The 16,967-nt window shown below is 44.3% G+C and overlaps 1 protein-coding gene across 7 annotated transcripts in view; it reads left to right on the plus strand.

The window, feature by feature from the left end:
• The window catches only part of slc4a3 (solute carrier family 4 member 3), a 27,242-nt gene continuing 10,275 nt past the window's right edge, over positions 1-16,967 (plus strand). Inside the window, exons 1-10 of one of the 7 annotated variants that reach the window (XM_029136515.3) lie at positions 1-399; positions 2,163-2,427; positions 4,760-5,127; positions 7,332-7,506; positions 7,649-7,893; positions 7,972-8,156; positions 9,326-9,552; positions 13,727-13,872; positions 15,062-15,242; positions 15,412-15,547. In XM_029136515.3, coding sequence (XP_028992348.1) covers positions 5,074-5,127; positions 7,332-7,506; positions 7,649-7,893; positions 7,972-8,156; positions 9,326-9,552; positions 13,727-13,872; positions 15,062-15,242; positions 15,412-15,547 — 1,349 coding nt within the window. In that variant the 5' untranslated portion in view covers positions 1-399; positions 2,163-2,427; positions 4,760-5,073. The other 6 variants (XM_029136516.3, XM_029136517.3, XM_029136518.3 and 3 more) reach the window with 6 other exon arrangements.

The following is a 16,967-nucleotide window of genomic DNA, read 5'->3' on the forward strand; positions in this document are numbered from 1 at the left end:
GTCCTGGTGAGGCAGCTCCACTGCAGCCATGTGTGCTCGCAGCATCTGCCGCTTGTAGCGCCGTTCTGCTCTGCGTCATCACAGGTAAATCAGGCAGGAAACTACGCAGAGCCACGACAAAAGCTGCGCGTGGACACGCTGATGCTAATGAGGAGCGTCGCGCGCGCAGAGGCAGCGCACGGCTCCCGACGCACCGTAGTAAAAGTGCGTTGTTGTCCAGTGTGAAGGGATGCGAGACGTTCTGTGAGCCAGCATTCCGAGATTCAAGTTCAGACGGGGGAGGTGGAACAGATCGCGTCCAGGACTAATGACTCAGCATCCATCGTCCGCTGAGGAACCAAACTAATGGCGCCGCACGGGACTTCCAAAAAGTGATCGCAGCAAAGCGGAGGAGCGGAGGTAAGATGAGCTTCCGTCTATTATACAGCATCGACTGATCTGTGAGGCTGAGCCAGTGCCACTCTCCCAGGAGGGTTCTGGATGAATGAGCTCAGAAGGACCGGTCCCTTCTAATGAAACGTTTGCGTGTTTCAGCTTCTGACAGGCCGCTGTGAGTGTAAAAGGAGAGATCTGGACCCGACTCTCTTCAATTTGCAATTTAAAAGAAGAATCAAAGCAGCTCTGTTGTGGACGGCATGCACAGTCTGAGTGTCCAGGCCATCTTTTATTCATGATACAACATATCAGATGTTGATACTGAGACTCTATTGGACCCATTTGAAGCTGACGCCAGTGACGTCCACTCAAAATCTCTGTATGGTCATATGTGTTGGAACAAAGAAACAAGGTGTCAGATTTGGTCATACAAGTAAAAGGAAAAGTAACATAGTTCTGACATGAAATACTGTAAGTCCAAGCTCCAATCAGTGTAGGCTCATACCAGGGCAGCAGGTGTGGATTCGAGTCCAGGGTCTTCCAGCTGGTGCTTGACGGTGTGAGGCACTTACCTCCTAAACATGGAACTATGATAACATTAAACCGACCTCACACTAACTGAGTCCAGGCAGGACTCAAGTTAGCAATAAACACAAAGCTGAGGCTTTGAACCAGGGTTGTAAAGGGACCGTGTCATTTTAAAAAGCCATATGTAAAATCTTATGCTTCTAGTTCTTCATCCTTGCCTCAAGGACAGAAGTGGTTCACTTCCTGTCCCCCAGGAAGAATAGTCCCTCCCCTGCACTCGATCTGCTGTAAACAGTCATTTTAGGGCTCAGGAGCAAAGCTTCATACACTTGTGAGCCACAGTCTCGTGTAGAGCTGTGGTGGTCAGTGCATGAACACAGGAACCTCAGGAGAAGCTGTTGTATCTCAGACTTCTATTTCATTTACTTATTGGGAAGTGGCTTTACGAACTTTGAGTGAGGTTCCTTCTTCCTTTTCCTGACGCCTCCATGATGTAAAGTGGCAGCGTCCACGTCAGAGTCTGCATGTTCTCCCTTTGTCTGCCTGGGTTTTCTCTGGGTAAAGAGCAGATCAGGTTCTAAGCGCTGGACCGGACGCGATACAGTAATACCGGTGTAAACATTTACATCATAAAGTGTCATATCACAATATGTTAATGAGATAGCGACACATTTACGTTCAACATACAGTATTTACGCTCCGATGGCAAACAAACTGTCTGAGAACAAGCAGCGCGTCAGCCTTTAACGAGTCCAGCGTCATCCGTTCAAAAAAATGCCTGGCTCGTCTTTTACAGTTTACAGCATAGCAGTATGAATGAAAACTCTGACTTAAAGAAGAACTGTGAAACACATTTTTGGCATTTGACACTGAAAACTGTGTTAGTTGTTAACTTTGACTGTGAATAACATGACGACAGACTCAAACTAGCAGCTCCTTGTTCCAGAGGAAGTCTTCTATCTGTGTCCTGTTACTGTGTAGTTTATTTAGTCATAATTAATCCTTAAAATGTGAGTGAAAGAGGTGAAAATACTGTAGATGGAGTAAGAGTTATTCTATTTCACTTCAGTCAGACAGTTTGTCATCGTTGTTGTAAAAGAGGGATGGAGACGTCCTTCAAATGTCTGTGAGCTGCAGTTATCCATACAATTTTGTTGTGAATTTGTTTTCTTATATCGTCAAACAGTAAATATATTGCAAATTTTCATGAACTATCATGATATCACGCTGAGGCTGTATCTCCCTCCCCCACGGTCCAGGGTGAAGTCAACGGACAGCCGGGACGCGCTCCATCAGGCCGGCGGCCCTGGACCCATCCACCGTTTCCCATCAGTGCTCTGTGCTCACAGTACTTACACTTCTTCTCTGTTCTCTGCGTTCGCTGCCCTCCTGTCTCTACATGCACACAATGCGGTTGGATTTGGACAAAAGCGCTTCCTCTGCGGGGAGAGCTGCCGTCAGCTCAGTGGTGATGCCCGCACTACAACTGTAGTGTGTGATGCACCAGACTGTGTTGATTAACAGGTTAGCTATGGTCTGTGTCTGCGCTGTGAGGGAAGTTTTGTCATGGACGTAGTGTGAAATCGAGATGACTGTGCACCGATGCCAGCACCCACTGCTGAGCTTCACTCTCAGCTGTGGTCCTGCACCATCATTGCACCTACAGCACACATGAGGCACATGGAATGGTCATAACATGCACGTTTGAATCCAGCCAAGGCTTACTGAACCGGATCGGTACCACTCATTCAACTAGCTTCTTCTTCAGCTGGTTGAATGCCAGCAGTCGTCTGGAGCCTGCAACGTCCATTTATGTGGGTCCAAACCTCCGCTACCACAAGTTTCAGCAACCTTCTTGTTCTTTAGCATTTATATATATTTTTCATCATGGCACTAAAGAGAAGGTAAGATCATTTAGAAAATGTTTGTCTCAGTTTAGATTAGAAAGTCTCAGGTTTGTTGGCCCCCTTCAGTACAACGTCTGTAAGTGAAACCTAGAGACTTAACCCTGACAGAGAGCCTGGTTTTCTCTGGTTTCTTGGTTGGAATTCATTCTCTGATTGCCAGTGCCCCTTGTTCCTCATTCTGCCGCTGCTATTTTGGGAAACATATTTGGCATCAGACTGCTTATTCCTGGAAGTCAGCAGCTATTTTAGCAGGACAATGCCAGCCCCCCCCCCCCACACACACACACACACACACATGTACAGTCAGACTGTCTTTGAAGCCCGACTTCAAACACTGCGTCTGACCGGCCTCCCTGCGTCTTGGTCTGTCTGGACTGTACGCTGTTTACTGGAGAGAGAGTCTGACAACGGACTCCTCAGGCCCTGTAAGACTGGGAACATATTATTATATATTTATTGTTATTATCTGTTCAGCTGACAAGAAAAAAACATAAACGTCTTTGGTGATGAAGTTTCTAGGCCACCAGAGTGTTCCCTAACTGGTCTTACTGGGAGCTGCATGTCTCTATCATCTATTCATAACCACACACTGGTCCAGAAAGTGTGTGACCTGCTCAACACCCTGTCCAAATCAGAGCATTTACTGTATATTTAGTTTTCTACTATGAATGTGGCCAGAAGAAGGAGATGTGCTGTCACTGCAGTACTGTTGCTTTAGAAACAAATAGTTTAGATACACAGGTGGTTCACCCATTAAAGCAGCAACGGCAGGTTACAGGATGTTATGACAAAGTGGTAAAGGAGAGAAGGTCGACACGGCTGTTTCACACATTATTCAGGTCATCAGTTGAACTCATCAGGCCTAAATAGATTACCTACTGTATTAGCTGGGACAGGAAGAGTTTGAAAACCAGCAGGACAGGAGCTCTCGAGGACCAGGGTTGAAGTCCCCTGCTTTAAATCAGACCCAGAATTCAACTGTCATGAACAAAAAACAGGGATCTATGTGTGAAGCAAACCTACAGGTTACTGAACGGTCACACCATGAAGTCTCATTGAACTCATCTGCTTATGCACCAGGTGTGACCTGTGGGATTAGGATGTGACATCACCAAGGAGTCTGACAGAAACAACCAAAAGGACAATGACAGAAGCAAGTTGTCCTAAAGCTTCAAGCTTTGCAGCTTTGCTTTGAAAAATGCCCTTCATTTCATTTCATAGGACCTACCAAACTATTCAATGAAGTTCATTCAGCATATGAACGATTTTAGCGGTTAGCTGTTAACGGTTAGTTGTTAGCGGTTAGTTGTTAGCGGTTAGCTGTTAGCTATCCCTTTTGGAGGACCAACAAGTGAACCTTGTCCTTGACCTGTGCCAAGTCGCTGTGTCTCAGTCAGGTGAGGCCATACTGTACCTGTCATTGTTAGTGTTTGGACATTAGTAAAATGTGGAAACAGGAGAAGGTGCACTTTAGACATACTCCGTGTCTGTCTATTCCCTAGAGTCGTACACATGTAACAGGATGTCTACAAAGTGGACCCTTTAACACCCTTCTCTATCTGCAGCACAATAAACAAGAAGATGTTTGCTGTTGTACAGTATTAGTAAAATACCAAATTACTGGACCACTTCTCACTACTGTATCATACATACATACGGACATAGGATCCGGCCTTGACCACATATAAGATGATCAATGGGTTTGGGTCCAGAGGCTCTGTTTGGCCTTTTACCCTCAGCCACGCGTCATGTGGGTGAAAGCAGCGATTCACAGATATAACAGTAGCTAAAAATATTTACAAAGCAGTAGCTAACTTCTTTTAGAAGCATATTTGTTGATTGCAGCTATTTCGTACAATACAGTAGCTGTCTTTTCCAGTGGCCGAGCTGTTCATGACACATGCAGTGTGTGGGTCATACGTGTGTCTCTGCTGTCCTGTCTCCTGCAGGTTATGCCACTCCAAAGGCTTCCTGGATCCCCAGCCTTAAAAGAAAAGGGCTGATGCCTGCCCCCCCCCCAGGGTCCTTCTATCTTGCACCTTTTCCACCATCTTCCAACCCCCATAGTTCAAAACGCTCCCCACCTCATGCCTGGCACCACCATCCTCCACCACCTCCAGGGCTTTCTATCCAGCCTCCCTCCCAGCACAGACTCCATGTGAGGTTTCTCCTCTTCCTCCAGCCTCAGTGAGACCTCCCTGGAGTCTGCTTCAGTTCTTTGTCTGCTGTTTGGCTTTTATCCACTGGCTGCACGCCAGGCCCCATGGCTGCAGGAGGTTATGCCCCTGAAAAAGATGTGTTGAACAACCTACAACAGGTAAGAATGATTTTGTTCAGTGCGGGGACAAAAATAACCACACCAGGATGAGCCCAGCTGGTCAAAACAAAAGGAAACATACTACTTTTACTTCAAATTATTACTCTAATTTTTAAAGAATCTTAAACATACATTTTAAAGTACATTTAGTCTATTTCCTCATAAACAATTGGTGCCACAGTTTATTGAACATGTCAATTGGCTTCTTGGCACCTCATTGTCTACATGTCTTGCTGTGTGGCAGCTCTGATGTTTGAGTTTTCTCATCCAGTCTTTGAAAGTTGCACCAGCACCACATAACAGATATGCAGACATGGACTTCTGATATTTGGAACAAGTGAGGGGACATTTGGAGGAAAGCTGCTCCGTGCCACAGTACTGTAGCAGTAGAGACAAGCCTCCTGTGGGCTGTGAACAGAGAGATTACTTTTCCTGCCTCACTCAAATTCGCTGTGATTATTAAAGAGCCCGAATCATCCCTGCAAGTCACATCCGAGATGAGTCACACGCAAATCTGTGCTTATTCAAGCTCTGCCAGCGTGTAGGTGATGTGTCATTAGGCCGGTGGGGTCCAGTTGTCTCCGTGTGCTATGTATTTCATGTACTGAATCTTTTTCCACATGCACCCAGCTACACGAGCTGTTCGAGCACTGACAGAACCAACTGGTCAGGATGCACCAGTGTGTGACACTAAGCTCCTTTCATTCATCATCCTGCTGCTCATAATCACCAACCTCTGGACCAGCCGTGCAGCTGTTTCTAGATCAGACTGCTGCGTGTTTGCAGGCCTCCAGCCATCTGGATGAGTCCTTACTTTCACCTGCTTGGTTCAAGTCACACATCTTCACATTTATCCACTGTCATGTCCTTTATCATCATGTTTTGCCTTGGATGGTGTTCGCCCAGCGATGCTCCATCTTCGCTTTGTTGGTTCACAACGCTTTCCTTATATGACTTCAGTTTTTGCTATATGATACGTTTTTGGCTCTTGTTACTTGATGAAATATTTAAAACGCCCACTTCAGTCCCCCATCTCACTTCCTGACTCATCACCTCCCTTACAGTCCAGCTGTGCTCCCGCCTCTTCCTTCACCACCAACTAAAGTTGGTGCTGGTAAGAATCCAAGCAAATGAATCCAAACATGGAATAAAGAGCAGACTCCAAAGCTTGTTTGCTTCTTTAGCATGTGGCTTCACATGTTGATGATAATGTGAATCCATCTCCTGACATTCAATTAAATAGGAAATACTAATGTTACACAGCCAGGACAGAAGGTTAGATGAGATGTTTGCAACTGAAGTGTTGGTGAGTCCCGTCCGAATGTTGATTAGAAGTGGCATGTAGCTGTGAAGCTGTTGTTTTAAAGCTGATTGGCCTCATGCTACTGACCTCACTAGTGTTGATTCTCCACCGCCTAAATTGTGGCTGTCGTCCTCTTGTGACCCTTCAACAAAACTTACCTCAAAGCCGGCATCAAAGAGTTTTTAAAACATCTTTTTTTTAGTATTTGAGGGTCAGGAGATGAAAAATAATTTACAAGATAATTGGTTTGTATGAATACAGAGCATCTGGAGTGACCAGTAAACAAAGCTTTACTGCTTGGTACTGTACCCCCCCTTCAGGTACTGTAGAGGGGTAGATCATTCAGCGCTTCCTGTCCCTTCATCCCTCTGCTAATTAGCCAGTAATGAAGCCCTGGCACACAGAGCTGTAACCAAAGCGCTCACCGAGCCAAAGCAGCCGGTCCCAGTGGTCAGACCCATCAGATGCAGGACACTCCCTTCAACCTCCACCATCTCCAGAGGCGGACGAGTGCATTAGTTCTGCCACTTAGCACTTTATTATATTGATCTGATGTCCTCTCTACATGAAGTGGGGAAGATTCAGGCCCTGTAGCTTTTTCTCCTGACACAGCATCATGTTAAAATATGTCCAATTACAACTACAAAGCACAGAAGAACACAGTTGTGGGCTACACGTGGATTGATGTTATGAACATTAAAACAATCACTTTCTTGTGAGCCTGCTACATCTGACATCAGAACCTTGACACACTCTATCAGAACAAAGCTTACTGATTCCAAACCTAAAAGTCATCTAGATTTCGTATTACTTGTGTGCAGACGTTGGGACGCAGCCTCAAAACAAACACTTTGGCGCATCTACTGAGAAGCTCAGAGTGGCCACATCTGTTTTCTTCCAGGTGAAGGTAGATGAGGAAGATGAAGAGGTTTCAGTGGAGGAGCAAGAGGACGAGGAGGAAGATGAAGAGTGGGAGAAAGCTTTGTCAGTGGAGCGCTTCAGGGACATCATCGGTGACTCGGCTTCCACCAGTGGCGAGAGGATGGGCCGACACTACACCGAGAAAGACTTTGAGTGTAAGCAAAGCTGCCACGTGTCCACGATGGACTATGTCTAGAATGAATTTGAGTTAGACTTTTGTATTTAAAGCACCACGCACACACAGCCTTTCATTTGACAGCATGTGCTTGGTCACTAGACCTTTGGCTTTCTTTTCAGATCACAGACACACTTTTCATCACACACACCACCCGCTGTCGACCCACCTGCCCCAGCCCCAGCGCCTCCGCAAGAGGATGCACAGCACAGACCGAAGGCGCAAGAAGAAGCGCAGGAAAAAAAAGACGTCGCTGCCCCCGTCCGACGTTACGCCCACCATCCACGAGGTAGACGAGGAGGCGGAGTCTGAGGCGGATGGGCCAACAGAGGCCACGCCCCCAGAGCCCTACCACATCCCGCCACAGGTAACATTGATAGAAGCATTAATAGGTGTTACTGTCAGCCAGCAGGTCTGGTTTCACTGATCTTCCTCTTTTTCTCAGTTTAGTTTGAGGAGCCAAGAGGACTCTGAGGAACCTCTATCTCTCACAATCTTCCACCCAGAACATGATTATCATGCGCTTTCGAAGAAAACCGATGTAACTCTGATAAAGGGGGCCTCTCACAGTGGGGGAGTAGATGCTGTTGAACAGTATGAGGTGTCTGGAGAGGAAGTAGACTCCTGCAGGTAGGCTTTATATCACTGTCCGGTCTCCTCTGGTCTTAAATGCAGCAGGATGAATGCATGTAAGTGATGAATCTATTGCTCTGAGTGTTAAATGATTGTAGGTAGAAGCAGAGAACCTTCTGTTTACACAGCACTGGTCTGTAGTTTAAGTCTTACATATCTTCAGCATTGACCTACAGTAAAACCTTAAAGCAGGAGCAGTGTGTCTGTTACTTCCTACATGGTGTCAGTCAGCTAGTTTGGAAGAAGTGAAGGTAACATGGGTTTATAAAAACAGGAAACGAGGTTGACTCAAGTTAAGTGAAATAATTGAAGGGTGCTGCAACCTCCTGTGGAGCAGAGTTAGATACAGTAATCATCTGTCACTAGCTACTACAGTACGTAATACAGAGTTTGCAGCTTTAAATGATTTTTAGACTGTTTATTCTTGTTTGTCTATCAGGGAGAACTAATGTAGGTGGTACAGTAGCATGAAATAGAAACACTGTAAGTTGCCATGGTTACTTGCAGTTTAACTGCCATCGTGGACTGGTTTGGTGTAGACTGGCTCCTGTCAGCCAGTGAGCATTTAATCAGCTGTGATATAAGACAGGAGTGAGCATGATGTAAGTAATATTTGAGGCTTACTATGAAACGTTTTGCATTATACTCACCATCATAAATATATTGAGGTAAAGAGCAAACAACTGCAAATCTTTAAATTAAAACCAAAATAAACCAACATATGTCTTTACGGTTTTAGTCAAAGCTCCATCCGAATTCCAGATATGAACTGGCCCACGTGGCAGCCAACAAACATGCACAACACTCCGTGGGTGTATTGAATTATACATGGACGGTGGTACTGGGAGGTCAGGGCCTCCATGGTGATTCAGGTCTTTGTCCCTTGTAACGTGTGCAGGAGCACCGTCGTGCAAGCAATACTGTGATCATCTCAGTGGTCACAGCTGTGATGACTCACAGGCTCAGTGAGCAGAACTAGGCCTGCCGCTGTGTTGTGAAGCCCTCTGTTGGAGAAGTGGTGACTGTGCAACCCAGAGTGTTTACATTGTTTGTATTTAAATATTCTATTATATTCAACTATTATTAGATATTCTTGCTTTTTGAAGTAAAACTTATCAAATACTGTACTTCGTAATAATATATTAACATTATGTTATGTGTTGCAGTGCTCCCCCAGCAACTGATTCTTCAGACTCTAACACAGTCCATGGCTGGTTCCGGAGGAAGCCCGTCCACCACCGCTTTGCTGGTGCCCAGCGAAGCAACTACGATCTGCGAGAGCGGATCTGCATTGGCAGCATGACTGCTCTGGAGTCCGCCGTCTACCAGCAGGTTCCTACCGATGAGGCTGAGGCCCAGGTGTTGGCCAGCGCTGATCTAGATGACATGAAAAGTAAGATGCTGTATCATACATCATACTCATGCATACTCCCGGTTGTTTGAATATGAAGGTGTATTAAATGGCCCATGGAGAAAGAATCTAAGTTGTGGTTTTTATAACTGTGGCTCCGTTCACGAGTCGGATAATTAATATTCAGTGTGACACTGTGTCCAGACAATCATTTTCTAGATTTTGAGAGGCAATGACAATCTTAATACTTGTTACAGCTCTAAAATGAAATTCAACCACGTTGTCTAAAATTCACTCATCTTTCATGACCATGTTATTTAAACATCTGTGAAAGGCAGAAACAATACTAACATTTGGTTATGACCACATTTCATGTGAAAGGAATATCATATATATATTATGTTTTTATCTTATTTATATTATATGTATATAATATGTCAAATGGAAAAATATGTATAGCGAGTTGTAACATGTTTTGTTGAGGTTGTATCCTCATCTTCGTCCCTTTGGGTTTTCAGGCAGGGTTAGCTGTGAGCCTCCTCTGCTGGTCATACATGTGAATTACACCTTTCTAGTAAACCAGCGCATTAACCACCCAAGCTAATAGTTTTACCATTGAACAATGTTTGTCATGACATGTTGATCAATTGCATTTACATTTTCCAGCACTAGTTTAGTCTAAGTGACTCAACAGTGTCATTTTTATGTAAAATTGTTATTAAGTCAAGTATTTTGCTGCATTTCCAGACTTTTTTGCTTTGGTGATCTTTGCTGTTGCCTATGGTTTTGCTGGCCAGTGAGACTTATACATTGTTAAACTTGCTTCTGGGAGAAAAAGAGAAAAAGAGAAGACAGAAGGTTCTTCTTTCGTTTTTTAACACTGATTGTTTAAAAGATACAAACGATAGGATTGTTATTTTATTATAATTTATGTGCACCTTGATGTATATTTTGCTGATATATTAAAGACACCAGATGTATTTGAATGATGACTTAACAAAAATAACGTGGCTCAGATGAACAGTGAGGCTAATGGGCCCTCTTCTATAGCTACCTTCATAGGCTCACACAAATTGTCATTGTTAGCAGACTTTATTCTAAGGGATCGACTCAAGTGTTATTTTTTTCAAAGGTGAACAAATGCAAAGGTGAATAGACTTGATAAGGAAACAGAATAAAGGCTGTAGCCAGAAAAGCACTCTGCATCCCAGTAATTAACAGAGGCTGCAGTCGATTCCCCTTCACCAGCGACCCTGCCTGCGGCCATTCCCACTTCACCACAGCAGTGCAATCATTGACTGTTTAGGACCCATCTGGACACAGAAAGCAGGGCACCTACACTCACAGTCACAACCAGCTGTCGGATTTGCAGAGGGTGATGCTTGATTTTGTGAGGCTGTCACAACAATCACTGTTTCATTATGGCTAGTGTCTTTGTGACATCATCCATGATCTCGACCAATTATTGCACCCTGACCCATTCCGAACCAAATTCTGACCTGAACCCTAAAACCAGGTCTTTACCGTACAACCTCATGCAGTGAAGCGTGAAGTGGCTCAGTACCGAGGGTCATGTCTAGCTCACGTTGGTGCACTTGTTCTACCATTCAGACCATGGAACCTCAGACCGTTGGTGGTTTCTTTGCAGACGCAGGGAGAGGAATGGGGCAGTTTAGTCGGATAGCTATCCTGGAACCACAGTAAGCGATGCTGGAGCCAACTCCTGCAGTAGCTGTTGCTGATGCATTCTTCTGTTTATGTTTTTTTTAGTGGGAAAATCTGCATGTGCCTGTTTGCATTTTCAGTTCAAGTCAGCCTCCAGACCTTGAACTTTACCCCCACACAGACACTATAGCAGCACTATAAAAACCTATGTGCTCGTTTCTCTGCGGCTGCAGGAATCAATGTGACGAGGACATTAAAAAGGGAGGCGCTACCTCTCAGCTCACAGGCTGGTTCAGTAGTAGTACCAGCGTTTGTTTGGGATTGTTCATACACTTCATACACATTTTCCAGGTTGAAGATCCAGGAGAGGAGCAGCTGCTGATCTCAAATACTGCATTGCTGTTTGTAGTATTTTTGTTAAAAATTATTCTACAACTGGAATTTTCTTTGGCTGTTGACTAGATTTGGTTATTACTCATAATAGTCAATGACAATAGGCAGTCTGGTTGACCCAGACACTTCACAACAGTAACCCAGGAGGAGCAACGGCGTCTAAGTGTTCAAGGAAGCCCTGGATGAGCAGTGTGTCCACTTGGAGAGAGTGGGAGAGAAGGAGGCACCGACCGCGAAGATGACAGATGTTGAGATCAAGGAGAACCAGGGGCTTGTGCCCTCTGACAAGAAGCGTGGCATGGATCCCCGAACCGACCGTCGGATAAGCGTTCAGAGGGGTTTTGGCACCTCAAGGCAGAACCAGAATGAACACTACAGCTCCCTGTCCAACATAAACAGCTTTGAGGACTTTGAGGAGTTTGTTTTAGATTTTGATGACTATGACTTGCTTGAGTCAATCCACACTCAGCTGGGGTCCCCGATCGAGCCCATGCGTAAGTTTCACCCCTACTCTCATTCATTCAGTTTGTCTCAATCAATGAAGGGCTTTAAAATCACAATGTTGAACAGTAGTTAACATTACGCCAAGCTTGTGAGTTTCTAATGCAAACGTCACACAGGGGAAATTCACATGGTTGCGTATTTCATTCTATTTTTAAATACGGCAGATGTATTGATGGGGGCTAACTTGTTTCCACTGGTCCTGTAGCCGGCTGCTAAGCTAACTGGAGCTAAAGGCAACAGGAGAGTTATGCACAGCCACAAAGGGAGCAGAGCAGCTATTGAACAGATTGACACGGGGCTTGACTCCTGTCATTTCCTGCTTCCTTATTGATCCAGCTGCACCCATTTTGCTTTGGGCTTCACCACAGCTGGAGCAGAAAGACATTCATTGACAATCTGTGTGAATTTCTATTTTTATTCCTGTTTCCTGTTTACGCACAAACCCACTCTGATGACTGTGTCCCACCAGACTGGCATCTATTGGCTCAGTGCACTGGGTGACACTAAGTAACCGTAGATCCTCTCATTATTACTGATGCTTCGGTTTGTTCCAGACTGTAGTATCAACCTGGACCTGGTTCTCTTTATTGATAAGAGGCCTGCATAACTTGTTATCAATCAATTAGTGCACAAAGAACCATGAAAATAAAAATAGGTCAGAACAGACATAAAAACTCCAAGACAATAAAACAATAAAAGAAATAAACCTAAATAAATAAATTCAATAAAATCTTATAAACGTGAATAAGAATTTGATAACAGCTCTTTACGGTTAATGTTGTTTCAATTATTTACACTTTCTACATCTGCTTGGGTTTTATATGAACCTTATACACGTGCAGACAAAAATGATACATCGTTCCTTAATTGATGACAAAAGTCCACGATAATAGACATGTAGTGGCCACACCTCATTTGTTCATCTAATTCTGAACATATGTTTGTCATTGACTCAATTGAAAAATCACCATTAGTTCATGTCCAAGACAATGTTCTCTCGCCACCTTGGTCTCCAGTAGTTTAGATCTGACCACACCAGAAACGCTCTCATCCAGCCACTGGCCAGTCTGAATCACACTTGGTCAATCAGCCAGATCTGACATCAAACTCAGGCCAAACCCACAATTATGATTGTTACCATACCAGCTAATAATACCAGAAACTGCCCTGACGTCACAAAGACAGAGATCAGAATAATCCTTTCTGCCTTAGGAAGTATAACAAAAAGTGATTATTTACTGTAAGTAACACCTGTTTGAAATATCCAGTTGTTTTTAGGCCATAGCGACCATAAACTGGGTTTCATAAATGATTCTGTTTAAACTAAAGAGCATCTGGTCCAGAAGTCTGATATTGCAAAGTGGACTGGGTAGAAGATGATAAAGTAGATTTGTCCACAACTATGGAAAGGAGCATATTTATTTATTAATATTTAACTTGTATTTAACTTCTTTTTGCTTTTACATCTATAAATTCTTAATCTCTAGTGATTCCTTTAGGATCATTCTTAACTTCCCCATTTTTTGTTATTTCTAAATGGTTGGCTACCATGTGCATTATATTTGTTAATGCTGTTGTGGTGTATAGTTTTTGGTATTTTTATGTACAGTAGTTTCTCGTGTATTTTTCACTCTCCTGTTAACACTGTGTTCAGGTCACAGGTTTGAGGACAACCCTGGAGTGAGACGCCACCTGGTGAAGAAATCATCCCGATGCCAGGTGAGCCGTGCCAGCATCAGTTCTGCTCCGCTTTCCAGCCTGAAGAAGAAGAAGAGGGCTGCAGAGAAGAAAACGCACGAGGTTGGCACATTCTAGTATTATACAAGTTCAATTAGTAAATTAGCTTTGCTGCAATTGTCACCGCCTGTCTTTAAACACAATATACAAGTCACCTGTACTGGTTTAGGTCAGGTCCCAGGCCCATCAACGATAGGAGTTTGAACATTAATGACGTACAGTAGAAGAATTAGAGGATCCATATGTATACTATACATGGAAGATACGAATTCTCGGACTAACTAAAACCTTCTATTCCATGCCTTAAAATGGCAGGCTGGGGATTCAAATGAGTGTCTAGACCAAAATGGAACCCACGTTATGGGAGGAAAAAAAACACACCTTAATTTATTCATGCCACCAAGACATGAGATAACAAAAAAACACACCTACAAACGATAACTACAACTAAGGACTAGGAGGTAAACACACGAAACAGAGAACCAAGGTCACATAGCAAAGCAAAAAACAATGAGAAGAAAACGCTGTAAATAAGCTTGGCTACAGGGACTGAACAGGATTTACAGAGCAGACAAAAATAAAGTACATGACCTTTGAATTGAGGAGCAAGGAAAAACAGCAAGACTGGCGAAATGACACATCAACGGTCTAGTGAGAGGCGAGTGGATGAGGTGGAGGATTTGAGCAGGTGCAGCGGGGAAGGCACAGGTGAGTGGAGAATGCAATCAGTAAAGTAACAGAAGGCAGAGGGGAAGTTCAGGGAGGTGTGGCCATAATCAGGGGCTTGGACAGAGGGAATAAGTGTGAATGAGTGAAAGCAGGCAGAATCAGGTCATGGATCATAACAGTTTCACTGGAGCAACATGCACAAATTAAGGAGAAGCCTGGCAAACTAACACGTATGTGGAGCCACAGGCCAACACCCAAACAGGAAGGTTTAATGACAAAGTTAGTAAAGTGTGTGACTAAATTACAAAGATGGCCCACACTGACAAAATGGGAAGAGCTGGCGAAACAGGGGGAACCACCACGCTGTAGTGCCAATATGTGGGTGTAGAGGCTTAAACAGAAGGTTACACAATCATACACCCACACACCTGCTTTATTAAAACTTCTTTCTTTTCTTGGTTGAACCACCAACCTATTGATGGCCCTTTTTTATTAGTCTCACACAAACACATGTCCTAATGCAACCGTACTAATACTGTAATGGGCCTGGGATGGGCTGCTCATATTGTTCGTCTTCCTTCAGCTGTTCGTGGAGCTGAACGAGCTGATTGTGGAGAAGGACCATGAGATGCGCTGGAAGGAGCGTGCTCGCTGGATCAAGTTTGAGGAGGATGTAGAGGAAGAGACCGATCGCTGGGGGAAACCTCACGTGGCCTCACTCTCCTTTCGCAGTCTCCTGGAGCTTCGCCGGACCATCACCAACGGTAGAAAACAGCTTCATCTCCCACTATTTGCAGCTAAAATACGACTCACACTGATAAACATAGCGCACAATGTAAGGCAGAACCCTACATTAGTGACAGGTGCAGATATAGTGATGAATTTACAGCTCAGAGTTATGAATTCTTAATATTTCTTTACTTCCTTCCCCAGGTGCCATCCTTCTGGACCTTGAGCAGAACTCTCTTCCTGGTATCGCTCATCTGATGGTGGAGACAATGATCATCTCTGACCAGATCAGAGCTGAGGACAGAGCCAGCGTTCTACGGGCTCTGCTTCTCAAGCACAGGTCAGTGGCCAGTAAAGTAGTAGAGAGTCAGGGTTGGTTGAGGCATTACCATGGCAACTGCAATCTTAATGAGATATGACACACAAGATGAATCCTGATCAACTCCTGCTTCATGGTCCTGGCCCAGCAGAGCTTCTAGATATATTGAACAGCCTTTGTTAGCCTTATGTGGATGCAATGTTTGGAAGTACTGTATAAGTCTGCATGAAGCCTAACCCTCCTCATTAATCATTACTCCATCTTGAATGTTGTTAAATGAGCCTAACTCATGTGAACTGAATGGGAATTTCCAGAAGAACCTGACTCATCTTCTGGGCTTTGTTTGGGCTGAGCTCTGCAGCCTAGACTAGGGCTTTTTTTACAACAGTATTTTAGCCTGTGGGGTTTTGGGATTTTGTGGTTCCTACATATGCAGGTTTTTATTCCAGGCAGCCCTGATCAGTCAACACTGGTACCAAGGTCAATGTTGGTGTTGGAAATTATTGGGTGCTATATTGATAACCAGAGGAAGTTTCCAGGGGGGTAGACCAGGGGCCACTCAACATGGGATCCTCTTAGACTCAGGCTGAGTTTCTGTTCCGTTACATGAATATATGACATCATCCTCATTGACTCGTATTGACACTTAAACTGACCTATGAGATATAACCAATGGAACAGTGCTCTGAACACAAACCATGTTACGTAATGGGGGAAAGTCAGATTGAGCCACACTGTGCACGTCTAAAAGATCATTGCAGTTGCATTTATAGCATTCATGGTCCCCAGAGGATGAATCACTGTGAACCTGACTTTTGTTATTTGTTCAGAATGACTCCGTGAATGATTGGCTGGGTGTTCGAGAGCTTTCTAGCTGATGTTCATCGTTTTCCCTCCATTTTATTGCTCAGGTCATTTATTCTTTGCTACCTGGACTCCATGAGGGGCAATAAATGGATCTGTTGCTGTGTTCATGTTTTTAATGTTAGAATGAGTTGGTCCTTTGGCTTGGTCAGGAGATATTCCAGCTTGACTTCACTGTCACATTGTCTTGTCTGGTGTCAGCTGTCCCTGAAGCACTGCTGCAGTGCGATGGCAGTGCAGACTGCTCTCGGGTTTCCAGCACTGTGGCTGCTAGGTTTTCTGTTGGGCTGCAACCTTAAGCGCACAAAGACACAAAGCTGGCAAGCAGACTTTTTTCAGGGCCGACATGTTTTTGTCCCATCTTTCACAGCCTTTCCACATAAATTCCCAGCATGATTCTGGCTGCTTCCACAGGGAATGCAGCACTCTGCCATTAGAGTCATAAACAGAGTGAGATGTCAGATTTATGATGTGGAAAGATACACATGGTGATGCTGATCCCTTCTCAGACCACTTTAAAGATGCTCTGGAAGCATCTCAAGTATAATTCACTTTGGTCTTACACCTTGTTCTTCTC

This window comes from Betta splendens, chromosome 21 (genome assembly GCF_900634795.4).
Source record: "Betta splendens chromosome 21, fBetSpl5.4, whole genome shotgun sequence".
Taxonomy (NCBI): domain Eukaryota; kingdom Metazoa; phylum Chordata; class Actinopteri; order Anabantiformes; family Osphronemidae; genus Betta; species Betta splendens.